The sequence below is a fragment of the Trichosurus vulpecula genome, chromosome 2, assembly GCF_011100635.1.
Source record: "Trichosurus vulpecula isolate mTriVul1 chromosome 2, mTriVul1.pri, whole genome shotgun sequence".
NCBI lineage: Eukaryota > Metazoa > Chordata > Mammalia > Diprotodontia > Phalangeridae > Trichosurus > Trichosurus vulpecula.
The window spans coordinates 36,347,229-36,360,867 of NC_050574.1; the positions used below are offsets into that span (position 1 = coordinate 36,347,229).

At 57.3% G+C, this 13,639-nt stretch overlaps 1 protein-coding gene across 4 annotated transcripts; it reads left to right on the forward strand.

Moving 5' to 3' along the window:
• The first annotated feature begins 825 nt into the window (after window positions 1-825).
• DPF1 (double PHD fingers 1) lies at window positions 826-12,064 on the forward strand. Of its 4 annotated transcripts, none has more exons than XM_036746023.1 (12): window positions 826-857; window positions 3,966-4,126; window positions 4,284-4,391; window positions 5,595-5,722; window positions 6,436-6,525; window positions 7,217-7,295; window positions 7,757-7,888; window positions 8,591-8,641; window positions 9,074-9,193; window positions 11,285-11,397; window positions 11,745-11,826; window positions 11,994-12,064. In XM_036746023.1, the coding sequence occupies exons 1-12, from the start codon at window positions 826-828 to the stop codon at window positions 12,062-12,064; spliced, it is 1,167 nt and encodes a 388-aa protein (XP_036601918.1). The 4 variants fall into 4 exon arrangements, with proteins under 4 accessions (XP_036601918.1, XP_036601919.1, XP_036601917.1 ...); XM_036746024.1 differs by lacking the exon at window positions 826-857 and adding an exon at window positions 2,480-2,508; XM_036746022.1 differs by lacking the exon at window positions 826-857 and adding an exon at window positions 2,480-2,508 and having other exon boundaries at window positions 11,285-11,396; window positions 11,714-11,826.
• Window positions 12,065-13,639: the final 1,575 nt, after the last annotated feature.

Consider the following 13,639-nt stretch of genomic DNA (forward strand, 5'->3'; position numbering starts at 1 on the left):
ATCACACGGGGAGTATATAACCAAGTTGAAATTCCAGGGCTTCTGCCTTCGAATTCAGCGCTCTTCACTCCCTTCCACTCCACTGGGCTGAATCTCAGATAAGCCACTCACTATTCTCTGCACTGGACACGGGCCGCTGGCCTACTGGGAGAAGTCTTAGACAGGAGGTCCTGGGGGACAGGGTGTGGGAGATATACTCAGAGCGGGGATGCCTGTAGAGCTGGGTCTCCTGGGGGTGGGTTTTGGGGGCACAGGCTCCCCATACATTCTCTCTACCCCACATAGCCTTACTTGGCAGGAAGGGGGACGTTGTGTCTGTCGGAGAGCTCCAGGGAAAGGATGCTCCGGCCTCCTTCGGCACTCCCCGCCCGGTACCTCGGCTGCCCAATCGGCGCCCTGGGGGAGTGGGCAACCCGCAGGGCAGCCGGGATTTGGAGTTCTCCCAGGTTGGCCCCCTCCCCACCCGGGTGCTTGAGAGGACTCCATCTCCCAATGTCCCCCGGGAGGTGCGGGGATTGGCAGACCCAGCCCACCCCTTTCCCCCTCCCCCGCGCCCCCCCTTCAGTCCCTGATCCCCTCCCCCCCCTCCTTGGCCGCGGCCCCGCCCCCCGGCCCCGCCCCTCCCCTCACCGCAGCCGAAGAATGAATGAAATTGTAGCGCGCTGGGCGGCGGAGCAGGAGCAGGAGGAGGAGGAGGCGGCGGCGGCGGCGGCAGCAGCAGCGGCGGCGGGGGTCGGGCACGGCCAGCGGAGCGCGGGGCCCCGGGGGGCCGGAGCCGGGTCCCGAGGGCCGAGTGGCTGCGGCGCCGGGGGCGGGGAGCGGGCCATGGCCACCGCCATCCAGAACCCCCTCAAGTCGTGAGTCTCCCCCTTCCATCCCATCCTCCCTCCCTCCCTCCTCCCACCGGGCACCGGGCTGGGCACGGCGGGCAGAGCGGAGACAGGAGACCTGGAGCCTTGTGTCTGCCCCATTTCCCTTCCCGGAGATTGATGGGTGCCACTGACACCTGGGCGCCCTCCGCCTTCTCCCCTTCCCCCAAGCCTTGGGATTGATAGGAACGGGGGATTATAGGGAGGGGGCGGGGGGATGGGCACGGTTGGCAGTCGAACCTGTCCCCCCTCCACCTTCCAAGCCGTCTCTATTGTCGCCACCCTCAGTGCAGGAATTTGCAGATCCCCGAGTCCGGGCTGGGGGCGGGAAGGGAAGTGGATCTGCTGGGGTGGGGGGGGGGGGGCTTCACCATCCCCGCCAACCCTAGGCACTGGTTCTGGGACTCGTTACCCTGCCAGCCTCCAAGGCTTCGGAAGGGAAGTGGGAGCCGGAACCGCCTGGGTTCCCCCCCACTGTGGACCCTCCAGTATAACGGGGCGGGGGCGCCCCCTTCCCTTGCTCCACAGGCTCCTCCCCCAGGAGTGACAGGCGCGTGCCCGGCAGAGGGGGAGGAGGCTGGGGAGTGGCGCGTGCCCGTGGGTTCTCGGGGACGCGGAGGCGCACAAAGGGGCCCCGGGACAGCCCCCCTCCCTGGCCCACTCCGTGAGCTTGGCCTTGACCTTGGGGTTGAAGGGAAGCGAGGGTCAGAGCGAGGCCGCGTGAGACTGAGGGCAAGCAGCAGGAGGGTTGGGGGTTGCTGGGCTTCCTGGAAGTCTCTGATCCCAGTCTTTTCTATCTCTGTCTCTGGGAGATCTGGAAGCTAGGGGCCGGGAGACCGAAGGGGGGAAGTGGGGGGGGGGGCGACCGTGCACGCGCCAGCACGTGTGGCCAGTGTGCGCGCTCTGCGGGTCTGTGCGCGCTCCGGCTGCTTGTAAGCTCCTGTGTGAGTCTGCGATTGTGTGTAGGGGTCTGTGTATGTGAATCGGAGGCCTTTCCGTGCGTGCGTGCGTGTGTGTGTGTGTGTGTGTGTGTACACGGGGGGTCCCAGTTGTCTCTGTGTCCCAATGTGTATGTATGTCTGTTGTCAGTGTTATTTGTGTGTCAATGTGTGGTGTAGTGTTGTATCAGTATAATTGTGTTGTATGTTTCTGTATTGTGTGTTTGGCTGCGTGTTGTGTAATTGTGGATTGTGTGTGGTAGCGGGACCCTGGGTGTCACTAAAGGTATATGTGGTTCACACACGCACCCACTACACATAGTGCCCACGTTAGTGCCAAGATAGGAGTCGGTCTCCGGATTTTCACCTGGCCCAGGCCTCACACCACTCTGTCCCCATCCCCCAGGAGCTGCCAGGGCCTCTCTTTCCCAGGGCCAGACCTAGATTTGGCCTCTAGTGACAGCACCGACCCCCTCCTCCACCTTCCTCCCCGCCGCCCCCGCACTACATTTCCCAGCATGCCCCGGGGAGTCCCTTCCCCCCCCCCCCACGTTGGTTGATGTCCCCGCCCCCACCCCCACCCTGAGAATGAATGGAGTGGCCGCCAGGGCCAGGGCGCTGCAGACCCCGGAGCTCTGAGGTGACCGGGGCCAGGGTCGGGCCAGGTGCAAGATGGCCACGGTCAACCCCAGCCCAGTCCGGTGGTGAGCCCGGCACCTCCGCCCCATCCCATCCCACAGGGCGGGGGCTGCAGAGCGTGTGTCTCGAGTGGGATTGTGTATGTGTGTGTGTATGTGTGAGTGTGTGGTGTGTGTGTGTGTGTGTAGGGGGGGATTGTGATTGTGTCTCCTGTAATTGTTGTGTGCTTGTCTCGTGCGGCTGTGTGTGTAACGGAGATTTGTGTATTCATCTTGGTGGATTGTGTTACCAGCGGTTTGGTCTTCTGTGAATCTTCAAGTGGCATTGTGTTGATCTCTGTTCCAAAACAATTCAACAAACGCCTATCGACCACCTAATGTGTACAAGGCCTTTGGTGTGGTTGTCATTCGGAGAGCCTCGACGTCCTCATCTGTCAAATGGGGATGCGAATTCCTCCGCTACCCGTCTCCGCTCCCAAGGAGAGGGAGGAATTGTTTCTTTGGCTGTCTGTGTATCATTTGGTGACCCCTTGACCCGTATTTGGGATCAAGTAGGTGGAACAATGGGATCGGATTAGGTGATCTACAAAATTCCTTCCATTTCGAGATACCTGGGGGAGGGGGGAAGTGAGACTAGGATGGGGGGAGGGCGGTAACTGTGTCTGGTTTTGTGTCCTCCGGGTAGAACACCACAGAGTGTAGGGGTAGTCTACGTTGTGTATATATGCATGTATGATGTGTGTGGGGGGGCGTTGTAGGAGAGTTAAAGGGGAGGCAGGGACTGTGCTGGTTCTCATCCCCACCCGGGGACATTCGCGCTGCCGGGGATGCCTGCGGGCGTGGGCACCACCTAGCGCTCAGACGCGGGGGAGAGAGGGTCAAGCAGTCTGAGCCTGGGAAGGGGAGGGAAGGGCTCTACCCGTCTCTCCGCCCACTGAACGTCCGCTCAGGCGGCATCCCAGAGTTTAGCTCCTCCTCTTTTTAACCATCCAAATACGCCAGCAACTCCCCAAAGTTTCAGGGCTACCACGATGTTCCAGGACACTTCCCCCGTCCCCGCACAGCAGCACAAAACAGATGTTCCAGGCCCGAGCCCCTGCTTTTCAGCGCCTCCCAGATACTCCAGGCCTACTCTCTAGCACCTCCTACTTTTCAGTTGCCCCCCCCCCCCCCCCCCCCCCCGCCACTACTTTCCAGCACCCTCCCCAAGTTCCAGGTTTCTCCAGATATTCTCGACCCGGAGATTTTGGTGCTTCCTACATGTCAGTGACTCCCAGATCCTCCAGTGACTGGGCCATAATGTCCCAGCGCCTTCCTGAAACCCTATCCAGCTGGGTTCCAGGGTCCACCCGAACGTTCGCACCGGATCCAGCTGTTCCGGTGTCCCCCGACGTCTCGGGGCGCTCCCAGAGGTTCGGGGACTGCCCGACGTCCCAGGTTCCAGGTCTCCCCATCCTGTCCCCAGGCCCGGACTCGGAGGCATCTGCTCCGCTGACCTGGCGTGTTTTGCCTCCCCACAGCTTGGGCGAGGATTTCTACCGCGAGGCCATCGAGCATTGCCGCAGCTACAACGCGCGCCTGTGCGCCGAGCGGAGCATGCGCCTGCCCTTCCTCGACTCGCAGACCGGGGTGGCCCAAAACAACTGCTACATCTGGATGGAGAAGACGCACCGCGGGCCTGGTGAGGGAGGGAGAGGCGCCTGATTGGGAGGGGGCGGGGCGAGGGCGGGGCTAGGAGGCGGGACTGGAGGCGGTGGAGGGGGGGGGCAGGGGGGAAGGAGGGGGGAGGAGGCATATGCCTCAACAGCCTCCCCACCTCCAACACCTCTCCTCTCCAGGTCTGGCCCCTGGACAGATCTACACTTATCCGGCCCGCTGCTGGAGGAAGAAACGGAGACTCAATATCTTGGAGGATCCCAGGCTGCGGCCCTGCGAGTACAAGATCGGTCCGTGGGGGGCCCCCAGCCCAGCCCCTGCCCCCAGTGTGAGCGTGGCCCAGCGTGAGCACCTGAGCCTATGTCTGAGCGTGTGCGGCCCCAGGGCCTGTGTTGGTGGTATTGAGTCTGGGGGTAGAGGCACCTGGGGCGCTGTGGGTCACAAGTTGTCATAGATATCAGAGACAGCATAGAATGAGACCAAAGCAGACTTCGGACCATCTAGTCCAAGGTCACACAGAGGTAGGGTTTGAACCCAGGTCCTCTGGACTTAGTTATATATCTGTGTGATAACATATTATCTGACTGTGACTAAGAATCAGAGTGACTTAATATCGTTGGAATCAGGAAGATCTGGATTCAAATCCTGCCTCAGACAATTGTGGTGAGATCTGGAGCAAGTCAGGTTCTTTAGCTGTAAAATGGTAAGAATAGCCCTTACCCCATAGGGTTATTTTGAGGCTCCGATGAGATAATGTATGTAAAACACCTCTAAGAGCTAGATGGAAGCTATTTTGCAAATGTGGTTGTGTATGTGATTGTGTATCTGTGTGTGTGATTGAGTGTGTGGTTGTGTGTATGATTGTGTGTCTGTGTGGTTGTGTGTCTCTGCTTGTATGTGATTATGTGTCTGTGTGGTGTCTGGCAGAGTAAAATCTACACGCTCAGAAAGCATTCTGTGTACTCTGTGCAAAGCCATGCCTGTGATGGTGTCTCTGTATGGCTGATGGCAGCTGAGTGTATGACAACTCAGAATTGAGGGCCTCAGTGCATCTCTGAGGATATGTCCCCAAGGGTGGCCTATGGGAGCATCTGAGTGCCTGTCTTAGTTTCAGTTTTAATATGTTCTGCAGTAGCATCTCAGAAGGTGCCCCAGGGTTTTAGGTCAGGACTCAGGCCATGTTGTCTAGAGAGACTCCATGGGGTGGGAGTGGGGGTAGGTGTGTGTATGTGTGTGGGGGAGGGGGGAAAAGGAGGGAGGAGAGGGGAGAGAGAAAGAGAGGGAGGATGGGGAAGAAAAGGAGCAGGAGAGAGAGAGACAAAGAGAGAGGAGAGAAAAAAAGAGGGAGGGAAAGAGAGGGAGAGGAAGAGAGAGGGAGAGAGAGAGAGAGAGAGGGGAGAGAGTAGAGAGGAGAGAAAGGAGAGGAGAGAGAGAAAGGGGGCCTTGGTAAACAACCTTTCTTTGACCCTCCCTGTTTCCCACCCTTCCCCCAGACTGTGAAACACCCCTGAAGAAAGAGGGGGGTCTCCCTGAAGGGCCAGTCCTGGAGGCCCTACTGTGTGCAGAGACAGGAGAAAAGAAGATAGAACTGAAGGAAGAAGAAACCATCATGGACTGTCAGGTGGGGTGGGGGTGGGGACTCCCCTCCAGCCCTGCCCCCTTTGAGACTCCCCCCGCCCCCCAAAAGGCAAATACCTCCTCCAGACCTGTTTTGCAATAGCTACATTTCCCCCTCTAGCAATATGACACAGGTCACCCTGATCATCCTCCTATGATGACACCTGGGAGTGTCACCTCCTGTCCATCTCCTGCTCCAGAAATTCCCTTGACTCCACACATCTGGAAGGAATCAGCATCCCAGCCTGGCCCTTCCCTCCACACTCCTAGGGGCTCTCCTCACCCAGGTTCCTCGTGTGCCTCTGAGTCTTTGTTCAGATCACATCCCTCTCCTCTCTGCCCTCCCCAGCCTTCCCTGTCCTTTGGGGCTCAGCTGAGATTCCCCCCTTCTCTTCCCTTGAAGAACTCTGGGACCATATTGGTCCCCTTTCCCTAATTCCTCCAGCCTTCCAGGGTATTCTCTACCCCATATTCTCACCCTGAGTTGGTTTTGTTTTTTTTGGTGTGGAAGGTTCCCTCCCCCTTCCCTCCCCTATCACAGTACTTTTTCTGCCCTTACCCCTCCTTGGGGACCCAGCTGGGTCTGCCCCTGCTCAGGCTTCCCCTTGGGCTGGGCATAGCTGGAGGTCTTTCTTCCTCCATCCCCGATGCTGCTGCCCTATCCCAAAGCCATCTCAAGCATCCCTTCCCTGAAAACTTGTGTTTTCTCCTGCCCAGAAGCAACAGATGTTAGAATTTCCCCACGATCTTGAGGTGGAAGACCTGGAAGACGACATTCCTCGCCGCAAGAATAAGGCCAAGGGGAAGGTAGCTGGGTCGAGGCCCCCCACACCCCACTCCCCACCCCTCCCCCTCTGAGGCCCCGGTCCAGCTTCTCCTGGGGCCTGATTCTTCTCCAGTGCTTTTCCTGGGCCGACCAAATAGTCAAATTCTCTGCCTGGCGAACGTATCTCTCCAGATGGCTCCTCTTTTTACCCTCGTCCCATTTTCCATGGCTCTTGTTGCCCTGAGCCTCAGATCTGCATCTCCCCCTAGGATGTTAGAGCCCATAGGATGTTAGAGCTGGAGAGGCCCTCAGACACCATCTAGTCCAAATCCAACATTTGACTGTTCAGGAAACAGAGGCCAAGAGAGTTTAAATGACTTGCCCATAGTCACACAGTCATTAAGTGACAGAGAGGCTCACACTCAAGACCAGGCCTTCGATTCCAAGTCCAGAGCTGCCCTTCAATGCTTCCACGGTTGCCTTCACCCCACTTCCTCCCTATTATCTTCTCAAAGCTTTGGCTTCCTAGGGCCTCTTCTGGGTCCCCCCACCCCGTCTAACTCCTTGGCACTCCCAAGTTTGTGTTCTGCATCCCCCTCAATACTCTTGGCCATATGGATTTCTTTTCTTTCTTCTTTGACCTGCTCTTTTCCTCTCAGGGTTTTCCCAATCCAGGTCTCTTCCTATCTCCCTCTTCCACAGTCCCCCCAAGTTTCCTTGTTTTTCTTCCAGGCATACGGCATTGGGGGGCTTCGGAAACGCCAAGACACAACCTCCCTGGAGGACAGGGACAAGCCGTATGTCTGCGATAGTGAGTCCCTTTGAGGTGTGGGGAGGAGAGGGGCCCCCAGAGCCACCCCCATCTTGGGTTGAGGGCTAATGGCAGGGGACAGGGACGAGCCCAGGGGGAGGGGAGATGGGGCAGGTCTGATGGCCCACCAAAAGCAGGTCCCTTTGTTTCGCTGGGGGGATGGGTCAAAAGTTCCCACAGAAGCCTCCTTCTTGTTCTCTGTGGGGGCGTGGGAGTACCCTGCTGGAAGTGGGAAGGTTTGAGGCCAGAGGAAGCAGGAGAGTGGCAGGGAGGACAGGTCTGATGTGCCTCTTGTGATATGTCCCTTTAACTTTGGAGCCAAGCTAGATCAAGTCCCCCAGAGGGTCTAGGGCTGGAGTACAGTGGCTGGTGGGGGAGCGAATGAGTCTGGAGCAGGCAGGAGAGGGGTGGTGGGGACAGGTCTGATCAGCCCCCTCCCTTCCCCATCCCCCACCCCCCAGTCTGCGGGAAACGTTATAAGAACCGCCCAGGTCTGAGCTACCACTACACCCACACCCACCTGGCAGAAGAGGAGGGCGAGGAGAACGCAGAACGGCACGCCCTGCCCTTCCACCGGAAAAACAACCACAAGCGTGAGCCAGGGGGTCAGGGCCTGGGGGGCATCAGGAGAAGCCTAGGGGGCTGGGCTGGGCTGGGCCAGGTGCCTCGGTGCATCCCTCCCCAACTTTGGGAGCCTGGCACATCGTCGTGGTCGCCTTCACCATCGTTGGGGTTTCCATGGCAACCAGCCCTCTCCCTGGCCCGGGCGTAAGATTTCTGGGTCTGATTTATTGCTTCAATTAGAGATCAGGGAGGGGGTGGGGAGATGACAATGGGGGGTGATGGATGATTTCCCCACACACACTCCACTTCAGCCTCCTTCCCTCCCTCCTCTTGGGCCTGGGGGCACTTGGGGAAGCCTTGGGCTTTAAGCCTGCTGAGCCGAGTGGGCAGCCAGAATTCCAGCCCCCTCCTATCCCTTCCCCTCCCTGCAGATAACTTGGGATGCCCAGGAAGGGGGCACAGAGCAAAGGGATGGGGTCTGGGGGTCCCCTAGTCCTTCCACTGGGCCCCTCTCTGCTTAGATTGCTGGGGCTCCCCCTTCTCTGTCCCTCTGTCTTTGTGTGTCTTTCTGTGCCTGGCTCTGTGTATATCTGTGGGTGGCCCCATCATTGCCCTGCTTTTGAACTCTTCCTGCCTAAAAAATGGCCGCCCCATCCAAGTACTCCATCCCAGGGGAGGGGGGCATTGAGGGTGCCAGTCTGTGGTGCCAAGCCATCTCTCTGCCTCCCCAGAGTTTTACAAAGAACTGGCTTGGATTCCTGAAGCCCAAAGAAAGCACACAGGTAACCCACCTGAATCTGCCCCACTACAAATCACCCTCTTCCTTGGCTGGAGAGACAACAGAGTCAGAGAGAGACAGAGATAGACAGAAACAGAGACAGAGACTGAGGGACACAGAAACAGAGACAGACACAGGGTGACAGAGAGAGAGACAGACACAGAGAAGCAGACACAGGGACAGGGATAAAGAAACAGAGACACAGAGACAGACATTGAGACACAGAGACAGAGACAGTAAATCAGAGAAAAAGACAGAGCTGGAGAAAGGCAGGCACCTGGAGATGGAGCAGAGGGAGAGACAGAGGACAGACTGTGACTAGGAGAGAGCAGCAGGTGAGAGAGGCAGGGTGAAGGTTGGGGGGCACCTAGCTGGGTACTGCTGGCACCCTTGTTCCTGGAGGCTGGACCTCCTAAGCCTCCTTATTGTTTTACAGCTAAGAAGGCTCCAGATGGCACAGTCATCCCCAATGGCTACTGTGACTTCTGTCTGGGCGGTTCCAAAAAGACGGGGTGTCCTGAGGACCTCATTTCCTGTGCTGACTGTGGCCGATCGGGTAACTCCCACCATAGAGGATCCAGGCAGGGGTCAGGGGAAGTCCAGGGCACACAGGATGCCCAGAAGGCATGCACTGTTGCTGGGGGCCTGAGTTGCCTAGAGAAGAGAGTTGTGGTTCCTTGAAGCATCTTGGGTCAGAAATATCCACAAGATCATAGGGTCTAAAAGAGAAGGGGACCTCAGAAGTTCTCTGGTCCAGCCTCCTCATCTTACAGAGGAGACTGAAGCCCACCGAAAGGAAGGGACTTAACCAGGGTCACTCAGCTAGTACGCAGCAGCCAGGGCTGGGACTCACCCACTGACTCAAAATCAAATGGTCTTTCCAGGGCATGATCAGTTGTGAAGCATTTAATAAACATTTGCTATGTGCCAGACATTGTGCAAGCCAAAACTGAAACAGTCCCTTCCCTGACGGAGCTTCCATTCTCTCAGGGGAAGAAGACATTTACACGTGCCCACGTAGACATCATATCCTGCTCTGAGTTGGAGTTTCTCTCTTCCTCAGCAGCATGGTGGGCATGGGGGCTGGGCTGAGGGGGAGTGTTAGAGATCGCTCCATCCTAGAAAACTGCATGGACACCCACGCCCTCCTCCTGGGAGTGCTGCCAGAGTAAAGGTCTTATCTTTTCCCCTCTCCAACACTTCTCACCCCACATGCTAACTCACTGGCCGCTCAAAGGGTCTGCCAAAACCGATGGGGAGAAACACTGGGCAACGGGACACCTGATTACTTCTGGGGAGGCCTTGTGGTACCCTGGAAAGAGCACCCACTTCAGAGGACCTGGGTTCAAATCCTATTTCTGCTGCTTACTCCCTTCTGTGACATCGGGTCTCAACTTCCCCCATCCATAGAAGGAAGCACTTGGATGAGATGGGGGAAGGTGGAAGGGAATAAAGATTTACGTAGTCCCTACTGTGTGCCAGGCACTGTGCTAAACACCTTACAAATATTCTCTCATTTGATCCTCACAACAACCCTGGGAAGTAGGTGCTATTATGATTCCTCCGTTACAGGTGGGGAAACTGAGGCAGAGATTTAAGTGACTTTGAGAGTCACATAGCCAGTAAGTTTCTGAGGCTGGATTTGAACTCAAGTCTTCCCGATGCCAGGCCCAGTATTCTGTCCCCTGCAACACCTAGTTGCCTCTAGATGGCATCTAGGGACCCTCCTAGCTCTCAATCTCTGTTCTGTGTGTTTGCTATTCCTACAGATAAAGCCAGAGAATTATATAATTTTAGAAATGGAAGGAATTTTTTAGAGGCTGACCCTCTCATCCTACAAATGAGGAAACAGAAGTCACTTGCCCAAAAGAGTGACGTTGGGGTAAATGGCAGAGTCAGGATTCGAACCCAGGTCTTGTGACTTTGAGCACAAGGAGGTATGACTCTAGCACAATGCCTCGAGAGGAGATTTAGCAGGACAAGGAAGAGAGGAATGAATCTAATCTGTAACCCCCATCCTCAAACATATGGAGGAAGAATTGTCGTGGGGAATCATGGAATTCTAGCATGGAATGTGGGCACTCAGAGGACATCTAGGTTGACCCTATAATTTTACAGATGAGGAAGCCGAGGCCTGGGTGGGGGAGGTCATCACACAGCTACGAAGTGACTCAACTCAGGTCCTTTAATTAACTCGGAGGATTAGAGATCGTGCCCGATGGGAACTCAGGGACCTTCTGGTTTATCCCTTATATTCCACAGATAAAGAAACCAATGCAGGGATCTAGTATCAGAGGTAGGAATTTGAACCTGGGACCTCTGACTGTACTGTACTTTCTCCTAAGAAGGAACAGAAATGTTCTGTGTGACCACAGATGCCAGAACTAGGAGCACTGCAGGCTGATTTGGCTTAACATAAAGAAAACCTCTGATAATGAGAAAGCCTCAGGGAAAGGAAGTGAGCTCCCCATCACTGGAGGTACCCAAGTACAGACGACTCCGGTGGAGGCAGTTGTAGGGGGAGGGAGTTCCTATGTGGGAAGGAGGTTGGGTTCAACCACAACCTTGTCAATGCTTCCCAGCTCCAAGGGCTTGGGACTTTCTAAGTCTGGGATGCTGAGCCTACTTTGGACTCCACCCCCTCCAGGTCACCCATCCTGTTTACAATTCACGGTGAACATGACTGCAGCTGTAAGGACATACCGCTGGCAGTGCATCGAATGCAAATCTTGCAGCTTATGTGGCACTTCAGAGAATGATGTGAGTGCCCACCTTGCCCAGCAGCACCAGGCTCTCCGGTGCCCTCAGACCCACCCCCACCCCATGCCATGGTGCTTTCTGCATCCCAGCCCACTCCCTGGCGGGATGGAACCAACCACATGCCCCTTAGATCACCTGGTCCCTGAACAGAGGGGGAAACAGGCCTGGAGAGGGGCTGGGTAGGGCTTGTCTGAGGTCCCACAGTGAGTCAGGAGGACCGGAGCCCTGGGCTCTTTCCGCCCCGCCTGAGCCTCCCTCCCCCTCCCCCCGCCCCCCAGGGCCTCCGGCGCCCCCCCTCCCGGGTGCCCATGCCTCCTGGTGCCAGTCGCATGGGTCTTACCCTCCAGGACCAGCTGCTATTCTGTGATGACTGTGACCGTGGTTACCACATGTACTGCCTGAGCCCCCCCATGGCTGAGCCCCCAGAAGGTGAGCTAAGGAACAGATCACAGGGTGGGGTGGAAAGAGGGTCCCTGGTGGGCATGATCCAGGGCCCATGGCAGCAGAGTGTCTGGGGAGAGGAGTTGGTAGAGGATATCTGGATGCCAGGGTCCTTTCCTCTTTATCTGACCAAACCCATCTTAACCTCCCCACAGGAAGCTGGAGCTGTCACCTGTGTCTCCGGCATCTGAAGGAAAAGGCATCAGCCTACATCACCCTTACCTAGGCCTGGCTCTCATTTGCCCTTCCCTTACCTGCCCATCCCCTTTCCCTGACTCTGAGCCCCACTCCCGACCCCGGGATGGGGCCCACAAAAGAGCCAGGTTCCCTTCCCCCACAGAGGGGAGTATGTGCCAGCTCCAGCCTCCCTCCCCCCTAGGTGGGGGAAGCTAGCCCTGCCTCCATTCCTGGGTGGTGGGTACTGGGGAAGCTGCTCTCCTCAAAGCCATAACCTGCCTCTGGGCGGGCACTAGGGGGCGGGCACCGGCTAGGGAGTGGTAGGGGCATGGATGGAGCCTTTTTCTAGAGAAAAAGACAAAAAGTTAAAAAAAAAAGACAAAGTAATATATAGAGAGAGAGACCTATACAACTTGGTGGGCCTGGACGGTGGGCACCACCCCCCTCCCAGAGTTTCTCACTGGGCCTCTGCCGACTTCTTGCTCGGCCCCTTCCCCTAATTCTGTGGGGAAGCTGGTGGCCTAGACCCATCCTGGGGGCCCACCCCAGCAGCAGGTACTATTTCCCACCTCATGCTCTGGGTAGGCAGGCACCATGCTTGCCCCTTTTCAGCCTGCCCCCTGCCCCTTCCCGCGGTGCCCGCCGTGGGCGTTGCATGATGTGAACCATGGTTTTTAAAGTCCTGTTTCCCTTGCCCCCTCCTTGTGCCCGCTCCCCCATGCCCACTGCAAACTGTGGGCAGGGGCTGGGCAAGGCGGGCTCCAGCGCTCGCCAGAATGAGAAGCACAGAGTTTGCACCCGGACTGGTTTTTTTCTCCCCATCCCCTCGCCAGGCAAGGACCAGGCCCTTTGGCAAGGGGGGTCCCCTGAACCCTGATGCCCATCTTGAGGGCAGTTGGCGAGGGGGGCAGCTGTTTCTTGTGGTTGTGTGTGTTTAATTGTCGGGGTATCTAAAAGACGCTGGGGTTCCTGGGCAAGTGGGCAAGGCCAGGGAGAGGGAGGTCCTGGGGGGCCAGGGCGCCATGGGCTGGCCCTGGCTTCCTGGCACCATGGCCCCATCCTCCCAGCTCCCTGTACAGCCTGTTTCCCCCCTTGCCTGCCTCTACTGTGGATCACCCTGTTCTGTGTATTAAATTGGGCCTGGCCCCAGTGCGCCCTGGCCGCTGCCTCCTTCTGTCAGCGCCCTGTTGGGGTGGGGAAGGCAGGAAGAAGGGAGGGAGGGAGGGAGGGAGGAGGCCGGGGCCCCAGTCCAGCTTTTGTGTGTTTCTTTTCCTTGACTCATCTTCTTCCTCCTCCTCTCCTCTTCAGTCTTCCCCCAACACCTCCAGTCTCCCTCCAGGCTACCACACCACCTCCTTAGGTCTCCTCCACAACACCCCATTGCCTCCACTTTCTCTTCTCTCCTCCCTATCACCCCATCTCCCCCACTTTCCTCCAGTCTCCTCCCACCACCTCCCCAAGTCTCTCCAATACCCCATTTCTCTCTAGTATTCATCACCATCCGTCCCCTTCCCTTCTTTTCCCAGCCTCTCTCCCCATCCCCCTCCTTGTCGCTCCTTTTTTCCCCACCTTCCTCCAATCCTCATCTCTTCTCTCCCTGCTTCTCCCCATCTCCCGCCCTGAC